Source organism: Lontra canadensis, unplaced genomic scaffold (genome assembly GCF_010015895.1).
Source record: "Lontra canadensis isolate GAN:19392208 unplaced genomic scaffold, GSC_riverotter_1.0 scaffold63, whole genome shotgun sequence".
NCBI lineage: Eukaryota > Metazoa > Chordata > Mammalia > Carnivora > Mustelidae > Lontra > Lontra canadensis.
In genome coordinates, this window is record NW_022631057.1 from 12,545,183 (window position 1) to 12,566,525 (window position 21,343).

Genomic DNA, 21,343 nt, shown 5'->3' on the forward strand with positions numbered 1-21,343 from the left:
TAGTGTAGGTATGACATAGTTAGGCCTTTATGTATTTTTGAAGTGAAATTACCTTAAAGATGGAGAAAAGCATTTTCTCCCATTTTCTCTGAACAGAGAGTCTCAGATAGTCCCAGAAGTTATGGAAGAAGCTTTGAAAAAGAGGGAAAGATGGATGGAAGTAGGCACTGGAGTGACTGAATCTAGTTTCTTGCTGTAAGTATTTTATGAGTAGGACACGAAGCATTTTGGTTGGCCAGGTTTTAATGAGGTGCTTTTAAGAAGTGATTTATTCCTCCCTCTGATTATCATCACATCATGCATATAATAGTCAATACAAATTCTGATTTATGAATATAAATGAGTTACACAATACTTGAAAAATAAACTGAGAATTGGATTGATAATGAAAAATTCTGAGTAAATGTACATATTTTAATTTTAGGACTGCATCTTTATCATTGTTTTATGCACATTCAGGATATAACAGTTTCCCATCCCGACACATGACTCGGAATGTATGCGCTGGAGTCTTTTTACGATATCTAGAGAGACACTCAAATTCAATCACATCCCCTGTTGTAGAATATATTTTTTTTTCATGAGACCATCGAAGTCTTATATTATGTCTTCTCATGATTTCTTCTGATACTGTACAGGGCTCTAATATAAAAAAAAAGAACAAAAACATTGAAAACAGAATTTCAGACTTTCAAGTAGAATCTTCTACACTGGTCCAGGGCTTCATTTTCAAAACCTTTTTCAAACCAATTCATTGAAAGACCATCGAGTCCATTTTAATCACTTTAAATGATTAATGGTGTAAAATGAGGTACTATGTTTAAGCTGTGGTAATTAAATGTTGTAATCAAAGATTCATAGTATCAATTTAAAAATGAAGAAATCAAGTTCTTTAATTAAAGGATCTTTTGCTTGAACAACAGGTTTTTTTTCAACTTTATTTCATTACACATTAGTATTTGGTAGTCAGCATTCAACGAATGTCTGTTAACTCATGACAAGTCTATTAATAACAGCAAAGCATCTATTACACTGATTTTCCCAGGATCCATGAGAATGTTGAAATATTTACCTAAGCATTTTGGTGGTGGTGATGACCACTTTCCATTTCTGCATTTTATGGTCTGGGGTCCCTGAAGTACATAGAAGGCCTGACATTTGTACCCTACTGATGATCCCGGTGCATATGCCTCTAGGGGGAATGAGGTAATGTCTCCATTGTCAATAGATGGAGGAGGCGCACATTTTCCAGTAGGTTCTAAAAAAATATTTGATTTATTGAAAGACCAAAGAAAAACAGGTTAAAATAAAGCAAATAAAAAAGCAATATCAAGACTTGTGATTTCCGCTGACAGAAATGATTCATTTAAGAAATTTTATTTTATTTAAAAAAAAAAGGTTTTATTTATTTATTGAGAGAGAGAGAGAGAGAGAGAGAGAGTCAGGGAGACAGAGAGAGCAGAAGCCAAGTAGGGGGAGGCAGGGAGCCTCCCTGGGCAGGGAGCCTGATGTGGGGCTCCATCCCAGGACCCCAAGATCATGACCTGAGTAGAAGGCATACACTTAAACAATAAACAATGGTTAAGATGCAGTCCTAACCTTAAGATATGTCACATTACATATGTTATAAAAATATGTAACATTAAAATAACCAACTGAGCCACCCAGGCACCCCCACTGAAGAAATTTTAAACACTTAAACTGAGAATCACACTTTTAAACCTTTCCTTTTATGCCACATAAAAGCATACATAAAGCATGAACATGTATGTCTGCTTTACCATATTCCGATGTTAAAAAGTGTTTTTCCTACTGAATCAATACTGGGCAGATGGATGGGTAATAGGAACAAAGAAACTTTCTTGTTACATACAACATACTGCAGTTTCTATTGGATCTCTAGTCATTGTTTATTGATTGTCATTTCTATTACAAAAGGAATATCAACTTTGTTAATTAAAGTGAAAGAATTACACATTTGTATAATGGGAAAGGGAATTGCTGGCTTGCTGTTCTGGACATGATGAGGTAGGAAACTTTGTGCTTATTCCTTCTGCTCAGTATCACTAAAAATCCTGAACATATTATAAAGACCAACAAAAGAGATTGTGAAGGATGCAGAGAAGACATCGATCTGATCTGAGGCCTTAGTATTCAAGGAATTATACTGCAGTGAGTTGTTTGGGTTTTCATGTTGCCGTGAACTGGGCACTGAAGAAGACTGAAACCAGAAATGAGATCAAGTTCAAGTCCCAAGAATTGCCTGCTGTCTTTAGCCAAAAGCTCAGGAAAGGAGTTTTCTAGCAAGACAGATTTTTTTTTTTAAACAATACTTGAATTACTCCTGAAGAAACTCCTAGAAGGAACCTTGACCAGCCCTCTCCCCATGTTGATCAGAGGTCAAAGGTGGAGCCTTGACTTCCAGCCACAGTCAGGGAACAAGACACCTCAGTGCTTTCTACGGTGTCAGTGGAGGCCAAATGGGAAGCCTGGACTTGCACTCTGCAGTAATGGAGGCCTGATAAATAAGAGATTTCAATAAAATCCAGAGTCTTAAAATACAACACCCAAAATTCTAAAATACAATTGAAAACCACTCATCATAGCAAGGACCTGGAAACACTTCAGAAGAGAAAAGATAATCAACAGACCACAACACTGAGATGGCACAGCATTTGATGATGGTTTTCAAAAGTCTAGCGGGAATAATAGAACTGAAAAATATAATAGTGGAATCAAAAAAAACCTCACTGGATGGACTCAATTATGGATTACGGATGACAGAAGGCTAAATAAACTTGACTATAGAATATAAATGACTCATTTTGAAAATAGATTGAAAACAAAACCAAAAAAAATTTCAAAAATACAGACTGAAAATTTCCCAAATTTTTACAAGCCATAAACATTCATATTGAAAAAGCCAAATAGGACAAACCCCCCAAAAAATCATGCCAACATACACCATAATTAAACTGAGGAAAAGTAAAGGAAAAGAAAAAAATCTCAAAAGCAGCTACATAGAAACTATGCAAACTAATAAGGGAGAAAGGATTCAAATGTCAGTGGGGTCCTCATCTGTGACCTTCAAAGCAGAAAGAAGTGACAACATTTTTCAAGTGCTAGAAGACAAGAACTGTCAGCCCTGAATGCTAAATCTGTCATTGTATCCATTGGGGTTTAAGGGAGAGAAGAAGATATTCTGAGACAAAGGGAAACAGAGCATTTATTTCCAGCAAATCTGTCTTTAAAGAATTGCTAAAGGAATTCTTCAGATATCAGGAAAAATATAACAGAGCAAGGATTGAGAAAAAACTAAGGAAGAAAAAACAACAGACTGAAAAAATAAGGGTAAATATGATGGACTTTCTTTTTCCTAAGGAGTTTGTTAGGTTTGGTGTTTGTGCGACATTATATCATTTGATATGGTGCTCCATACATGTAGAAGAAATACTTCAGACACTTATGTTTGAACTGTGGGGAACGTACGGGTGCCTGGGAGACTCAGTCAGTTGGTTAAGTGTCCACTCTTGACTTTAGCTCAGGTCATGATGTCAGGGTTGTGAAATTGAGCCCTGTGTCAGGCTCCAAGCTGGGCGTGGAGTCTGCTGAAGATTTTCTCTCTCCTCCCTATACCACTCCAATCCCTTTCTCTCTCTCTTTCTCTCCCAATAAATTAAAAATAAAATAAAATAAAATAAATAAAATAAAATAAAATGTGGGGAGGGTGAATGGACTTAAATGGAAGTATGGTTTCCTCATTTCACCTGAAGTGATAAAATGTCAAAACCAGGGGGAGAAGTGACAAGCTATATATGTGCATCTTAATACCTTGCGCAACCATGGATAAAACTATACAAAGAGATATGCTCCAGAATAACAAAAGCATATTAAAATAAAATTATTTTAAATGTTCCAAAAATCCACAGGGATGGCAAGAAAAAAAAAAAAAAGAAATGGGAGTGAGAAACAGAGGAAAGAAACTCAAGGCAAATAACAAAATGGCTGACACAGCCCCTAATCTATTGATAATTACTTTAAGTGTAAATGGCTTAAATTCTTCAGTTAAAAGACTAAAAGTGGCAGAGTGGACATGCAAACAAGAGCCGACTATATGACAACTAAAAAAAACTAACTTCAACGTGAAAACACAAGTGGGCTCAAAGTAAAAGACTGGAAAGTATATATGCCAGGCAAAATTTGATTTGAAAAACAAGCAGCTATAATATCTCCTCCTATAATATTTCCTAAACTCTAAATACTTGAGTGTCCTATGACCAAGTTCTCAGAGTTTTTTTCTATATGTACAAATTCTCTGGTTGAGCTCAGCTAGAAACCTACCCTTTTATAGTCCACATGCTGAAGAAGCCCAAATTCATATCACATTCCATGATCATGCCCCAGCTGCTGATTGATTGTGTGTCTCAAAGTGAAGTAGCCCCCACCCCTAAATTATGTTTAGTACATTTATTCCTCAGGAAATAACTGAGCTTCTTAACACTTAAGATAGAGAATTTTCTGGGCGCCTGAGTGGCTCAGTTGATTAAACGTCTGACTCTTGATTTCTGCTCTGGTCATGTTCTTAGGGTCATAAGATCCAGTGTTGGGCTCCATGCTCAGGGTGGCATCTGCTAAAGATTCTCTCTCTCCCTCCCCTCTGCTCTTCCCCTCACTGCTTACACTCATGTGCTCTCTCTCTAAAAAAAAAGAGAGAGAGAAAATTTTCCATGATTCCAACAGTCCTAATGTGGCCAAATATTTCATAAAATAAATATATATTATCACTATGCAGTCAACAAAAAGAAAAAATTGGATTTTAAGCACCATCATTTTATTTGGGATTAAAAATAAGAGTCCATAAGAACTATGTCACTATATTTATTTATATTGACATATTTAGTCCCTAAAATATTCTCTAAAACCCAAGGTGAAATAAGATACTTTACCTGCACACTGAGGTGGCCGTGACCAATTCCCATTGAAACATGTCACTTCTACTTCCCCAAACAGTTCAAAAGGTTTGATGCATTTATAACGTGCAGTCTCATCAGGTAGATACCTAGCCTTCTCATTTAGTATAATAGCATTTTCCACTTTGGGTGGATTCTCACAGGAAATATCTGAATAGAAAGAAAAAAATAGCATCTCTAACGTAATGATCATTTTGAGTAGCAAATCAATGAATGGGATAAGGGAGATTTAAAATCAATAGTTAATCTGTCATGAAAGAGTACCAATTTAGGAAATTTACATATAAGATTGAAGAAAAGGAGAAAATATCTTTTGATAAGATTTAAACTCCTATGAAAATGAGAATTTTTCTGGACATTTCCCATTTTTAGTAAAATCAATATTACAAACTATATAAATTCAATATGAATTTGTAAACCACAGGAAAATAATAATAAACAAATCATTTGATGTTAAATTTTGGCTTGCAATCATCCTGTTTAGGAATGTGATTTTAGGCCCTTAGAAAAATAAAGACGGTAGGCACTTCCTTAGACAATAAATGAAGAATTAACACACTTTAAAGATTATTAGAGTTGAAGGGAGAAGATGATTAACTAAGGATCCAAACAGGAGATGAGGAAAAGAACAGAAAAATACATGTTTAATTTCTAAAAACACTCTTCAATTATTATTATTATTATTATTATTATTATTATTTTGCCAATGCTTAAGGACATTTCAATAAGAATTCAAAGTGTAATTCACTAGTGAGATTCAGGTGGGTGTAAAGAACAACAGGCCACAGCTATGGTTCCTAAACTGGAGCACACATTGAATCCCTTGGGAATTGTTGAGACACTTACAGGGTTGCAGCCCCAGAGTTTTTGACACGACAGGTCTGAGCGAGCCAGTGAATTACGTTGCATTTCTAACGATTGTCCAGAAGATGCTGATGGGGCTATTGCAGGGACCATAGTTTGAGAACCACTGGGCTCTGACTAACCAATGAGTACACAGTTTCATTCCTTTATGTTAAAGCATAAACCTTCTTTGACCTGGCCTCAAACAATAATCTATGTCCATTGTTTAAATGACGTTAGAGGGAATTGTATCTTATATTTCTTAAGACATTTTGATAAATAGATTCTAAAATTTTATCAAAGTACCTTTGCATGTTGGCTTTCCTATCCATTGGCTTTTAATACACTGTATAAAATTGGGTCCATCCAATTGGTAATTATTTGGACACATATAAGTCACTTTTTCTTCTGACCTATATGAGTCCTTCTTCGGGCCTATGGGTATGGCAATATCAAAGTCAGGTAGGCCAAAACAATCCGTTTCTGAAAGAAAAGAACATGTACTTCTTTGGCAAATCGTTTAAAATACATAATGACCAATAACTAGAATGTAGAATAATAAGTACACGTCAAACCAATGGGCACTATACATAATTTTTATAAGTTGAAAAATTGTGTTAGAAGTCTTTTGTCTTAATTATATTGAATTGCCCTATGTTTATCAAAAGTAAAATATGGGGACGATGATATGGGAAGTCTGAAAAGGTAGAGATACATGTAATGCTTGATATCACATTTCTTACACTGAAATTCTTTTTTGCTCATATGAGCCATCTACATTATGAATGTATTTGTATCTTTGGTTTCTGTCAAAATCTGTTACTTTTAATTATATCAAATATCTTAGAAAAGTATACTTCTAAGGAGATAACTGATAAACTAACAGTAAATTGAATAATGATGAGCTTGGGGGTGCCTGGGTGGCTCAGTGGGTTAAGCCGCTGCCTTCGGCTCAGGTCATGATCTCGGAGTCCTGGGATCGAGCCCCGCATCGGGCTCTCTGCTCAGCAGGGAGCCTGCTTCCTCCTCTCTCTCTGCCTGCCTCTCTGCCTGCTTGTGATCTCTCTATCAAAAAAAAAAAAAAAAAAAAAAATCTTAAAAAAAAAAAATAATGATGAGCTTGCTGAGCAGGGACCAGCTGTGATCCAGGCACAGAGAGGAGGATTCTGTGGATATGTATCAGTGGATGTTGAATGTGCACATGAAGTGACGTGAAAGTGAAATAATTTGGGCTCATGCTGTCACATTTTTATTATTAGTAGGGTTATTAATTCTCTACCAGACTCCACAACTTTCTAGAGATACCTTGTTAAATTCTAGAATTACTGCCTGGTTTCATATTTGTACCATTTATGCTCTGAATTAAGAATATTGATCAACTTTAGAGTAAAATTAAATACACTGTACTTATGCATTCTGGTGGATGAGACCATTTTCCTCCTAAACACTTTATAGATGCAGATCCATTAGTCCCAAAACCTCCTTCACATTCGTAGACTATTTCTTCTCCATACTGAAAAGTGCCTGCTTTGTGAAGAGGAAGACTATGTGGAACCACATATTCTGGTGGTGCACAAGGAAGCCCTAAAAAAAAAAAAAAGTGAAAGAATGATTCCATATTTCATTAACTCTGCAATTTCATTCTAGGTACTGGTGGCCATATTTGGCAGTCTAATCTGAAAAGAAGTGGTAACACAGGAGCTATGATCATAACACAGAAAAGGTGCACAAATGCTTCCTAAAACCACCACTCTGATGTGTGTCCAGCTGGCAACCTGAGCAAGAGCTTGAAACTAAAAAAAATCAGTATATTATCAGCTGTAACAGCTTCTTTCTAGATATGTCTCCTGAGGCAAGGGAAACTAAGGCAAAAATAAGCTATTGGGGCTACATCAAAATAAAAAGCTTCTGCACAGTGAAGGAAATAATAAAACTAGAAGGTAGCTTACAGAACAGGAAAAGATATTTGCAAATGAAATATCTGATAAAGGGTTAGTATCCAAATATGGAAAGAACTTATAAAACTCAGCATCCAAAAAGTGAATGATCCAATTAAAAATGGGCAGAAGTCATGAACAGAAATTCTTCCAAAGAAGAGTACAGATGGCCAACACACATGAAAAGATGCCCAATATCACTCATCATTAGGGGAATACAAATCAAAAACACAATGAGATACCACCTCACACCTGTCAGAATGGCTAAAATTAAAAAAAACCCACAAGAAACAACAGGTGCTTGTAAGTATGTGGAGAGAGAGAAACCCTCTTGCACTGTTGGTGGGAATGCAAACTGGTGCAGCCACTCTGGAGAACAGTATGGAGAGTCCTCAGAAAGTTAAAATAGAGTTACCCTGTAAACCAGCATTTGCACCACTAGGTATTTACCCAAAACAAACAAGAAGTCTAATTCAAAGGGATACATGTACCCTGATAATTATAGGAGAATTATTTACAATAGCTAAGATATGGAAACGGCCCAAATGTCCACTGATAAATGAATGGATAAAGAAGAGGTAGTAAAGAAGAGGTAGTATTATGCCTCCATCAGAAAGGATGAACACCCAACTTTTGTATCAACATGGATGGAACTGGAAGAGACTATGCTGAGTGAAATAAGGCAAGCAGAGAGAGTCAATTATCATATGGTTTCACTTACTTGTGGAGCATAAGGAATAACACAGAGGACATTGGGAGATGGAGAGGAGAAGGAATATGGGGGAAACTGGAGGGGGAGACAGACCATGAGAGACTGTGGACTCTGAGAAACAAACTGAGGGTTTTGGAGAAGAGGGGAGTGGGGGGATGGGTGAGCCTGGTGGTGGGTATTAAGGAGGGCACATATTGCATGGAGCACTGGGTGTGGTGCATAAACAATGAATTTTGGAACACTGAAAGAAAATTAAATTAAATTGCAAAAAAAGGAAAAGAAAAGGTAGTATGTATATTACTCAGTCGTAAAAAAAAAATGAAATCTTGCCAATGGCAATAACACAGATGGAGCTAGAGACTATAATGCTAAGTAAAATAAACCAGAGAAAGACAAATACCATATTTCAGTTAGGCAACATACAGTGTAATATTAGTTTCAGGGTTATACTGATTAAGTGATTAATCAATTCCATAGAATAATCAGTGCTCATCAAAGGGCCCTCCTCAATCCCCTTGACTAACTGGAATTTCAGTGAAAACTTTAAAAAATAATAAAATAAAAAATAAAAATGTCAACATATTTATGAAAGAGACTGTTAGTACTTCTTAAACCATTATAGTGAATAACAAAAAGAAAGCATTGAGAATTAATCATCTTACGATTAGTACCATATATTGTAAGAAATCAGGAAGAAAGTGATAGGAAAAGCAACAACAACACAAAGCTGATGGCAAAGCAAAGCAAAAGTTATGTACAACTTATATAAATAGGTCGGAATATGAATAGGCATACCTATATGAATAGGTACTAGGAGGGGATCACGGTGCGGCCTGTGAGGCATAAGAAACCAATCAATTACTCACAGTTTGAGAATTCTGACGGCGATAATGACTTTGTTTCTGCAACCGCACTTTTAAATAAGAAACCCAGAACAACACCAAAGGAGTTAAAACTAGAAACAAGGAAACCCAAGCTGAAGAATCTCCAGAAAGAAGATACCCCACTACAAGAGAAAACACCTAAAAAAAGGATGGCTTTAGATGACAAGCTGTACCAGCGAGACTTAGAAGTCGCACTAGCTTTATTAGTGAAGGAACTTCCAACAGTCACCACTGAGGTAGAAGAGGCTCAAGATAAAAGCACCGAAAAATGTGGCAGCAGCGGAATCAGAACAGTGACTAAGTCTCCCCATATCTCTAATTGCAGTGTGGCCGGTGATTGTTTAGATTTGGATAAGATTACTGAGGAAGATGATTTGCACGGTGCTCAAGGGAAAAGAAAAGCAGCATCAAAAGCTGTGGTACAACAGAGGAAGATTCTTTTGGAAGGCAGTGATGACAACAGTGCCTGAACCAGACTCTGCAACTGGTGGAGAGTCTGAGGATGACTCTGATTTTGGTAAGAGTGAAGACGATGACGAAGACTTCACCATGGGAAAAAATAAAGCGAAAGAAATTAAAAAGAAAGAAGTGAAGGTAAAATCCCTAGTTGAGAAAAAGGAGAAGAAACGTAAATCCCGATATGATACTTTGGTGACTTTAGAGATTCTGCTCCAGCTGCTGTGAAATCAGAATCTCAGCCTTCACCAAAAAAGGTTTCTCTTTCATCAGAGGCCACTAGGAAACCATTACAAATACGCAGCCCTTCAGCTGAAAGCAGAAAACCTAAGTGGGTCCCACCAGCGACATCTGGAAGCAGCAAGAGCAACAGGAGCCCACTGGCAGGGGTGTCTGGTAAGTCTCCAAATCAGAGTCTCCACTGTGGCTTGTCCAGATTGGCACGAGTTAAACCTTTGCATCCAAATGCTGCTCATAGCTGAGTGTGGCAGTAAACAAATGTTTGATTAAGAGAATCAGAGTTTTACAATGTGTTTCTCTTTGAATTGTGTTTCTATTTAAGGAGAGTGTCACAATATAAAAGAATCCTTTAATGTCATGTGAATTGCCTCTGCCTATTTTGTGAAGACATTCTCTGAAGCTGTTCAAGACTTCAAGAAGAAGATTGTTTATAAGAATTATCTTGTGGTATCGTTTCCTCCTGAAGAATGTATTCTCTTTTTCCTGTATATATAATAAGTCATTGTCATTACGTGGTTGTCTGTTTGTCAAGGAGGAAGTCCATGTTGCATACTGCTCTTTTCTAGTAAGATGATTTTGCTTTCTAGCTTTGTCTAATTTATGTCACCTTAAGTTTCACTGTTGAGAAATTATCTGGTGAACGGAAGCATTCCCAATTTTTTCCAGGAGTCATTTCTGAAATCTTAAGTTACATGATCAGTTTTACTGCAAAGATGTTTCATATTTTAGCCAATATTTTTATAGTAAGAATCAGAATTATTTTACATATTAAAATGGTTGCTGTAATATGGCATATGTCTCCTACTCAGAAGTAGATGTTTATTGTATAGCCAATAGAATTTCATGAGATTTTATGAAGCTCTCATTGTCAAAACCTGTAATAAAAGTGGAAGAGTCTCGGTATGCTCTTTTCCTTGATACCGTTACATCTGTCTATCTCTGATTGTCTACATTTCACGATTAAATGAATGTTTTGCGCAAAAAAAAAAAGAAAGTGATTCTATAACGAATCAATAAAATTACCAAAAATGGGATAGATTTGATTATGCAAAAATTGGTAAAGTACATGATTATATAAATGATTTTAGATATTCAGATATAAAGGATTTTAGATACTTAGAAACCTAAAGGACTCTTTCTCATGACTTTGATGACAATTATGTTTAATCGATCATACTGAAAATTAAAACTAGAATTTTAGTTTGCGTACTGTCCTCACCTATACACCAGGGTAGGGAACTCCATTTTCCCATGTCGCATGTTATCTCCTCTTTTTCAGATATCCTGAAACCATCCTTACAAGTGTAATTTAGTTTGCTGCCATGTGGGTAAAGCTTAGGTTTCAATGTTCCTTTTATTTCTTCTGAAGATTCAGATGATTTAAAGCTTCCATATTCTATATGAGGTGGTTGAGGACACCCGAGTTTTTCTGTATGAAGAAAAGAGATCAAAGGGTCAAGTAAAGATACAATGTATAAATTGAAAAATGCAATCAAATACCATTTGGGGTTTTAAAATAAGGATAACTTGGACAAATTAGATACCAAAACACTGAAAAACATTTGAAACTTGCAAGCATATGTATCTCCATAAAATCTGTGCTATTATCTACTTGTTTGCTACGCCCCTTCATTCTTGTCCTGTTCATTATGAGGAGTAAAATAGGTGTAAACAGAAATTTTCTATGGTATTTGCACAATAACCCAAAGTTGTCTAATCATTTCACAGAAGTGAAAGAGTTCTGATTGATGTGTATACTTAGTTTGTAATTTACTGCTTCGAGGTAAAGTGAAACAGATCTAGAGAAAGGTCTTCATCTTGTTCCTTTACACAAAGCACAGAGGAGCATTAACCTCATTTGGAAGAATGTTATAAAGCAGGTTATGCACTACTAACCAACACAGCGTGGTATTGACTGCCATCTTCCATCTCGGCACACAATTTCTTCTGCACCCTGAATTATATAATTGTCTTGACAGACAACAGATACTTTTTCTCCATCCTGATAATTCACCGTCGTTGTCATATTTTGAGCATTGGGAATCTGAGGTGGAGGGGGGCACGGCGGCGTTCTAACTTCTAAAAATATTAAAATTAGATTTCTTGATTAAAAATCAGAAGTTAAACACATTAATAAGATAATTAAACAGAAAACTCAATAACAATATATCGTAATGATCAAATAATGACATTATGATCTATATTTAAAAATACTCTTCAGCTTGTAGAGAGAGCACTTTAATATATCACATGTGGCTTATATTCTCACCATCTTATTTGTAGTATCTTCGTTTTATTCTTTCTGTGATAAATCTTGCATAATTTATGTTAAAACTTATTTTAAAGATTTCTTTTTAAGGTTGTATTTATTTATTTGACAGAGAGGGAGTGAGAGAGAGAACACAAGCAGAGGAGTGGGAGAGGGAGAAGCAGGTTTCCCGCACAGCAGGCAGCCTAATGAGGACTCTGGGATCATGACTGAGCCGAAGGCAGCACTTAATGACTGAGCCACCCAGGTGCCTCTCTTTCAACAATTTCTCTTTCTTTCTTTGCTTCTTTTTTTCTTTCTTTTTAAAAATATTTTATTTATTTATTTGACAGACAGATATCAGAAGTAGGCAGAGAGGCAGGCAGAGAAAGAGGAGGAAGCGGGCTTCCTGCTGGGCAGAGAGCCCGAAATGGGGCTCAATCCCAGGACCCTGGGATCATGACCTGAGCCAAAGGTAGAGGCTTTAACCCACTGAGCCACCCAGGTACCCCTCTTTTAATGTTTCTAACCATTTGGAGATTCTAACTGAATTGTCCATTCAGTAAGAGGCACTACATAAATACTGAGTGGACAATTCAGTTAGAACTTGAGCTTAATGACTGAGCCACATAGGCACCCCAAAAGAGAGATATTTCTTCAAAAATACAGCTTCCTTGCATTGAGAAAAGATAGTAAGAAAATCTGAATATTTCACTACTTATTAGAGAAATTGAATTCTTCATCAAGAAAAACTTCCAAAAAAAGCAAATCATATATCAGATGACTTTGTAGGTGAAGTCTACCAATCATGCAAGGTAGAATAATAAAATGATAATATGCATAATAATACTATCACATAAATACTTTCAGAAAACAGAGAAGCAGAAAGCAGTCCTCATTTTGTTTTATGAGGCCACAATAATCCTAATGACAAAACTTGGGAAATGCATTTAAAGAAAAGGTAACTATGGATTTATATTCCCCATGAATATAGATGCAAAACTCCTTAAAAATATATCAGCAAATTGAGTACATGAAAATATAGAAAGAATAACATCTCACTACCTAGTAGAGTTAAATGTAGGGAAGAGAGATTTGTTCAACATTCCAAAGCTTATGTCTATAACTCACTGTATTAACAGAATTAAGGGAGTCATCATATCAGGAGATACATAAAAAGCATTTAAAAACATTCAGCATTGGTTGATCATAAAATTTCTCACTCAGTTAAGTGAGAATGGAAGGCAATTTCCTTAAGCTTTTAAGGGGCATTTACAGAAATCCTAAACTGACATTATACTTGTGGTGAAATGTTGAATACTTTCTCCCAGTGATCAGGAATGGGACAAAGATTTATGTTCTCATCGCTTCGTTTCAACAGTTTAGCAGAGGTCCTAGTCAGTAAATAAAAATGAACGGGCAAAAATAAAATCTTGTATTTTCAGTGATAAAATTGCTTACAGAAATTGCAACAGATCTACAAGATAGTACCTAAAATGAATAATGCAACTGGCATAGTGTCAGAGTATAAAATCAATGAGCACAATTCAAGTGGGAGGACCAATGCATAGGAGGAAACTGACCTCACCTCCTCCCGGCGACTCACAGGTGTATATGGAACAATTTCCTCTGAAAACTAGCTGAATAGCTCCTTCACAACTAACAGTGAAAGGGCCACTTCCAGGTGGGTAGGAGAGTCAGAGACCCAGTAGGGACAGAAACCCTACCCCTGGCAGGGCCACACACAGTCAGGTGTTCTCCCACACAGAGCTATTCCCTGAGGAGAGAGAGGTTCATATCCCACATCAGCACCCCAGCCGGAACGTTGGTGCTATAGTGGTTAGCATAGCTGCCTTCCACATCAGCACCCCAAACTCTGGGACCTGAAAAAGCAAGATGAGCCCCCAAAACACCTGGATTTGAAAACCAAAGGGTCTCACATCCAGGAGACCCATTGGGCTGCAGAGAACAGAGATTTTTTTTTTTTTTAAAGATTTTATTTATTTATTTGACAGAGAGAGAGAGAAAGAGAGAGAGTATGAACAAGCAAGGCGAGCAGCAGGTAGAAGGAGAGGGAGAAGCAGACTCCCTGTTCAGCAGAAAGCCTGATGTGGGGCTTGATCCCACGACTTTGAGATCATGACCCAATTGGAAGGTAGTCACTTAACCCACTGAGCCACGCAGGTGCTACGGTCCCCTCAGGGGACCCACCTGAAAAAAAGACTTGGAGAAACACCTAGACATATGAGAAGGAGATTCATTTGCTAATCTTAAAACATCTACCTGAGGGGCAGGGAGCTGTTGGGACTCTTTCCCCCATGGAGATGCTGACACTTTCCACCTTGGTAACACCCGTGGGTGCACTCCAGCCCAGGGCTCTCCTGGGGCCCCGGCCCTGTCTTCTCCCGCTGCCTCGCTAAAGCTGGCAAGCATGCTCAGCCCATGGAGGGGATGCTCCTTGATCTCCTGGCTCTAGTGGCCAGAGGGGCTTGCTTTTCTGGGTCCCACAGGACTGTAACACTGGGGAGGTCATTCATGACAGGCTACTACCTCCAGGGCACTCCACAGACAGCAGACTGAAACACGCCCCCAGGCTTGCTGTGACAAAGGCCTATTTATGTGTCCTGGAACTTTAGCTCCAGGGGCACTTCGGATTTGCGGCACATCTGGAAGCTTCTCCGGGAACGGGACCTTTAGGGGAACGGGACCTTTAGGGGAACGAGGGGGATGCCAACTTTGTGCTCTCTTCAGCCTCAAAGAAAACCCAAACGCTAATTCTTAAAGCTACCTGACGGGATGTTAATTTAAGGCCACCACGTTTCTGGGTTTTGTTTTATAGCAGACTAAGGCACTGATGCAATTAATACTTAGGAATAGTGTTTGGGCTAGTTTCTGAATTTCCTTCCAGCTGAAAAATTATGTGTAGTGATACATAAGCAAAAAATTTTAAAAGATGCAAAAATACTAAAATTACAAGTTAGGAAGAAATAGAGTAAATTTTTGAAAACAAGAGCTTACCTGTGCAGCTTAGATCGGGATTCCATCGCCCATTTATGCATGTTGAATGTTTCAGCTTTGTTGCTCCTCTGCATTTATAACTTACATTCTTGTTATGATCATATACAGTCTTACTTAATGTTTGTGTCTGTTTGGTCAAGTTGAATTTACATTTTTCAAGTTCATTGGTTGCTATAAAATGAAGATACTCCCTTGAAAAGACTAATAAGAATCAAAGCAACTACTACAAAAAAATAGCTTAGAGTCAATAGTATAATGAAATTAGCATCTGAGCCCATAAATCCCACCAACCAATCTACTCCTGACCATATGGCATGAGATAGGCTCTTATGTATGGACATAAGTCTCATGTCCAGTCCTGGAGATTTCTGGGAAAATGTCCATCATAAATACCTTCTGCACTCTGGGGATTAGAAAAGTGTAAGAGGCTCACTTTTTAGGATGATCTACATACTGAACAGTCATCACCTTGACTACATTTGGTCCCACATTTATCTGTGGAAGTAGAATGTATGAAATTGCTAGCTTAAATATATTTTTTCAATAAAGGTAATACAAGAAGAAAAGTACAGCTAAGATGTCTCATACAGAATGTGAATATTTAAGTAGATCTTCGGCATGATCACTAAAAAATAGGAACAGATTCTTGGAATTAGAAGCTGATTTTAGTTTTACTGACTCTGAGTTAAATATATCAACTGTTTATATAGCTACATATTCCAAAAATTCAATGCAGATTGAAGTAAGTACAGATTGATATAGAGGTCTTTGTTAATGATTTGTTAAAGGTTAGCCAAAGAAGTAATGATTTTGTAATAAAAAATAAAACAAAGGAGACTAATTCAAAACACATTAGAGGCTGAGAATTAGTCCTGTTTTTAAGGCTTGTCCACAATGTTGAGGGAGACAAAACAAGGTGTTCAGGTGATGGTAACTGAGGGACAAAAGGAGTGGTGGTAGTTGTTGTCGTTGCCCTATGACTGACTGGTTTCTGAAAGAATTTCCTTGTTTATTAGGAGAAAATAATTCAGAGAAGAGTGAACAACTAGATTAGCTGGAGGTACGATATTAATACTGAATGAAGAAAATTGGAGTAAGGTCTATGATAGGTGTAAGGGGATTATGTTAAGCTGAATATAGGTAGAAGTTTAACCTTTGGAAGACAAACTCTGAGATCAGAAAAGAATTATAATTGAAGCAGATATTTTAGAATAAGAATGAAAAGTTGAGCATTTTCATGCCTGTTATAACTTTGGGTTTTTCCCCAGTATGAAATAAGGGGTAACCATTTGTGGAGATAGAAGAGGACAAAGATGAGGATTGGTCTTGAAGGACTGACAGTACTTCTAATGGGAATGTGTTTAGCAAAAACATAAGGATTAATAAACAACAAAACTTATGATTCATTCAACAGACTTCTGTTTAATGTGTGCTGTATGTCTGCCAGTCTTTTGGGTATTGGGAATACAACACGAACAAAAGAGGAGTAAATCTCTGCTCTCATGGACTGTGTGCCTAAGCCCTGCCTTCTCCTTGGAACAATTAATGTCTAGAAATCTGATGAATAAGTAAGACACCCAAGGCTCTCTTTGAATGTAGGAAAACTCTAGGAAAGAACTCATTCCAAGAGAAAAATGAAAAGGGTCCCCAATATTTTCCATGTTAGTCATAAAAGACTTGGTCATCCAAAGGTCAGGCTGATTTACATACATCAACCTGAGTGAAGTCATCCATCAGATTTGTTTCCTGGCCTAACCCTGACTGCCTCTTTTGACGGAGTTCTCCTACTGATTGAGAGGGCCTGTGGCCCATCCACCCTCAGCACATTAACTTGTTGCATTTGAAACAGATTGGGAAATCGTTAGAGACTTCGAGAACGGCAAGATTCCTATAGGAATGTAGCAAGTGGGTATTAACTTCCTTTTTCCAGGGTTTGAAATTAAGAGTACCACCTAAAAACAAAAGTGTTCTATTTTCCTGGCAATTAGTACTCATATTTAAATCATATGAATAACCATAAGTAAAATTTAGCTTCATACTTATAAACATGTTAATGTTTATATCAGGGACAGAAATACTGATAAAATTCTATTGCTAATTTGTAGACATATAATGAGCTATAAGCAATGTCTGCCTTCATTATAATTTAAGAACTGACTTTTTAAAATAAGATTTTATTTACATATTTGAGAGAGAGAGAGAGCATGAGTAGGAGGGCCAGAGGGAGAGGGAGAAGCAGACTCCCTGCTAAGCAGGAAGCCTGATGTGGGGATTCAATCTCAGGATCCTGAGATCACGAGGTGAGTGGAAGGCAGACACTTAACTGACTGAGCCATCCAGGTCCCCCTGCGATGGGCCATTTTCAAGAATATACTTAAATTTTAAAAATATGTTAGCAAATACAGCTTTTAAAATAAAATGCTAAATTTCATTGACTGTCAATTTGAGAAGTGTCTTCTCACCGATGCACTGAGGAAGTGGGGTCCACATTCCATTAAGACATGTAATTGACTTGTGTCCAATCATTGTAAAGTCTTCCATGCAATTGAACTCTGCTGAATCTCCATGGTGATAGGGAGGGAAAGAAGACTGAATAACAGAGCCATGATGAAGTTCAGGTATCTCTCTACATGTACTCTCCACCTCTGAGAAAATTTCACAAAAATATGTTTACTTACAAAATGCAATTTATGTGTTTATATGAATACAGAGTGTTGATTTCTGTTTAAATATGAATATTTTTTATACATTACCAATACACATAGGCAAGTCTGTCCATTGTCCGTCAACACACTGAATTTTATTAAAACCCTTCATCAGAAATCTAGTATTGCAAACATATTCCACCAAATCATTGTGTTCATAGATTTCTTTTTGTGTTTCTTTAACTTCCCCATTTAGGAGTTGAGGAGGTGGAGCACACTGTTTTGTTCGCTCTAGAAGAGAAATACTGTGTAAATAATGGTTAAATTTTCTATCTATTCTATGACTTAAAATCCATAAAATGGTGAGTTTTAAAAATTAATTTATGTAATGTACCATATAATTTATTATAACATTCTTAAACAACGGTTTTACACTAGAAACATGTTTCCCAGTTCTATTACTTACACTGAACGAGGATATTGGAAGTATATTTAAGCCCAGAAAATATGTTTAATAATCTAGATATTCTAAAGATGTGTGCAAACCAGTTAATAAATTTGGTTGTGTAAATTACAGCAATATTCATATTCCATGGAAACATTTTATCAAAAGTGTTGGAGAAAATGACATGATTTGAGAAAAGCATTTGATCAAGATGTTTTAACTTTGATTAAGCATACATATGATTGAATTGACAATAAGTTCCTTGAATATCATTTAGACACAGTGAAACTTGAGGAAAGGCCCATGCTATACAAAGCGTCCAATATTATTGGTGGAACTGTAGGAAAAAGGAAAAATAACAAAAGGAATGTGAGACATCATATGTGTATCTATGCATACTTCCACTACATATTTCAAGAAACATTGGAAATTAATTGCTTAAATAAGGAAGTCTGAGGGATCTATCCACCGAGTACATGTCCTGGCTTAATGCACTAGATTATAGACATACTCAAAGCCAACAGAAAATCAAGACGTTAAAAAAAGGCTGATATCCAAACCCTAATTCTTATTTTAGCGATTGTAAGATAGATATGCACCTTTACATGTTGGAAGATTAGGGGACCATCCAAAGTGGTAACATTGAACTGAATCTGGTCCAACTCTTTTAAGTCTTGGTTTGCAGGAGAATTTCAACATGTCTCCAACTCTATATTTATCCTTTCTGGGGTTAGCAATTAAGTTTTCTTCTATTTCTGGAACTTTGCATTCTATTTCTATAAAAAAAGGTCAAAAAATTTAGTGAGAATATTTAATCAATCATCACCAAAGTAAATTTTATGTGTCTTATAAAAATGAGGATCTGAATACTGCATATACAGAGGGGCATCAGATAAATCCTCCTCCTTGAAAAATATTCCATATTAGATTTTACACACTTAAATTCATAGAGGACTAAGGAATATTAAGGCATTGAATAGCAATATATGTATCCTGAAAATTTATTTGTAACATCAACTTGCTTATATTGGATCTGATTTTATAACTGCCATTTATTTATAAAATATAATGTGATATTGTCTTGTACTCTCAAAACAGGAAAGTATTCTCTTGTATTAAAAAAAGTGATGCTATAATTTTAAAATTGCACTCAAATAAGAATTGGTATTTTAATTTAATGTAAATATAATTGGAGAACCAGAACACACTTAAGGCATTTCTAATGTGGCTTAAAGACACTATTAAAATTGCTTAATTTATATTATATTATATCATGTTAATTATATTAGTAAAGAAATAAAACTGAATCATAAACTGAAACATGAAACAAAATAAAGAAACATGTTCAAGGCCACATAACTAGGCATATTCTAGGTGTCCTGAATATTTATATAATATACAACTATCTATTCTTATTGAACCCATAATTTATATCATCTGTTAATAAACTGTTGATTATGATGATTCAATTTAAGAATATGAAAATTATCCCTTTAAATTTGTCAAGTTTGTGACATTTGTGACATTTATGACTTTCCTAAATATTATAAAAAATGCATTTTTCAAATTTGGAACCCTCCTATCTTGCTAATTAATTTGCAAAGTTAAAAACTGGAATTTAAATATTAGAATCATACTAAAATGAAAAACAATCCTTTGACATGGTAGAGCATTTGTAATTATTAAAACATTTTACAGATGAAGAAGAGTGAACAAAGCTTCAAATAAGCTTAGTTGTTGCCCTAGGATACATGTTTAGTTAACGATGGAATTAGAATTTAGTCAATGATGGAATTGGAATTGACTTGGCTGACTCCACAGGATTCACTTCCTTATCCTTTAATCACTTCCTTCTCTCCACATCTATGAGAACAGCCATTCCAAAATGTTTTCTTCTCCCTGTTCTCTGGATCCTCCTTTTTTCTAGCTACTTTGCCACCTACTTCTCTTCTGCCTGACACCTAAACGTTGGAATGCTTCAGGGCTCAGTCTGGATCTCTCTTCCCTTTTTATTCTGTAGTCTTTTCCAGTTTGCTATCATCATTTATTGGTGACAATTCCAAATATATCTTTCTTAGTTAGACCCATATATTCAGCTCCGTAGTTTACATATCCAATTTTGACTGACCATGGGCAGCTCAACCATAACGTGCTCAAGTCAAAAGCTGTGATGTTCCTCCCAAAGTGCTCTTTCTTCTGTCAGCACCATCTCATAGAAAAGCATTGCCATTTACCCACTTGCTTATGAAAAAAATTTAAAACAAGCATGTGAATCCCTTGACCATTACTCTGTCTTGCATCCAATATTTAGTAAACATCAGCTGTGTTTTCTACCAAGAAAGTAGATCTCGCATGTGTTCTGCTTTGCATCTCGTCAGCCATCACCTTATCCCAATCCCCACACTTACTCATCCTGCAAAAATTCCTGAATCTTCTCTTGCCCACCACAAGTACAATGTATAGAAAAAAAAAAACTTAAAAAAATCTAAATAAATTTATATTCTTTTTCCTTAAGACTTCTTCATGGGTTCTTATCAATCAAAAAATAAATCTAAAGGCTGACATGCCTTGAAAAGAAACTGAATAATCCTTTTTTGCTTCCTATCCCTCCTCAGTTCATAACTCTCCCAAATCTTGAATAGAATCTACTGACCCTGATTTTTCCCAAATATTGTTTTGTTGTCAAGGTTTTGCATATACTGTTCCTTTGGCTTGGAACACCACAAATCCACTCTAGTTTCCCAGATTCAAGTCCTACTCCTACTCTTAGAAAATAGTGGATTCTCAAACACGAGAGTCATGTAATAATTGTCCACGGAACTTGTCCAAGTCGGAAAAGAAAGAGCTTTGGGACCTAAGGAAATTAACACTTGAGGTAGAAGGTGTAAAAGCTGAAACTCAAGAGCAAAATAGCTGAGGAAATTGTTAGAAACTATAATTTTGGT

The 21,343-nt window shown here is 36.3% G+C and overlaps 1 protein-coding gene across 1 annotated transcript in view; it reads right to left on the reverse strand.

Moving 5' to 3' along the window:
• Positions 1–225: 225 nt before the first annotated feature.
• CFH (complement factor H) overlaps positions 226–21,343 on the reverse strand; it is a 71,840-nt gene continuing 50,722 nt past the window's right edge. The window contains exons 12-22 of the mRNA XM_032878497.1: positions 18,998–19,174; positions 18,062–18,244; positions 17,771–17,953; positions 15,309–15,479; positions 11,939–12,121; positions 11,262–11,471; positions 7,221–7,397; positions 6,120–6,296; positions 4,947–5,120; positions 1,073–1,258; positions 226–642 (exon numbers count right to left, since the gene is read on the reverse strand). Of these exons, the coding sequence (XP_032734388.1) occupies positions 446–642; positions 1,073–1,258; positions 4,947–5,120; positions 6,120–6,296; positions 7,221–7,397; positions 11,262–11,471; positions 11,939–12,121; positions 15,309–15,479; positions 17,771–17,953; positions 18,062–18,244; positions 18,998–19,174 (2,018 nt within the window). The 3' untranslated portion in view covers positions 226–445. The remainder of the gene's footprint in view (positions 643–1,072; positions 1,259–4,946; positions 5,121–6,119; positions 6,297–7,220; positions 7,398–11,261; positions 11,472–11,938; positions 12,122–15,308; positions 15,480–17,770; positions 17,954–18,061; positions 18,245–18,997; positions 19,175–21,343) is intronic.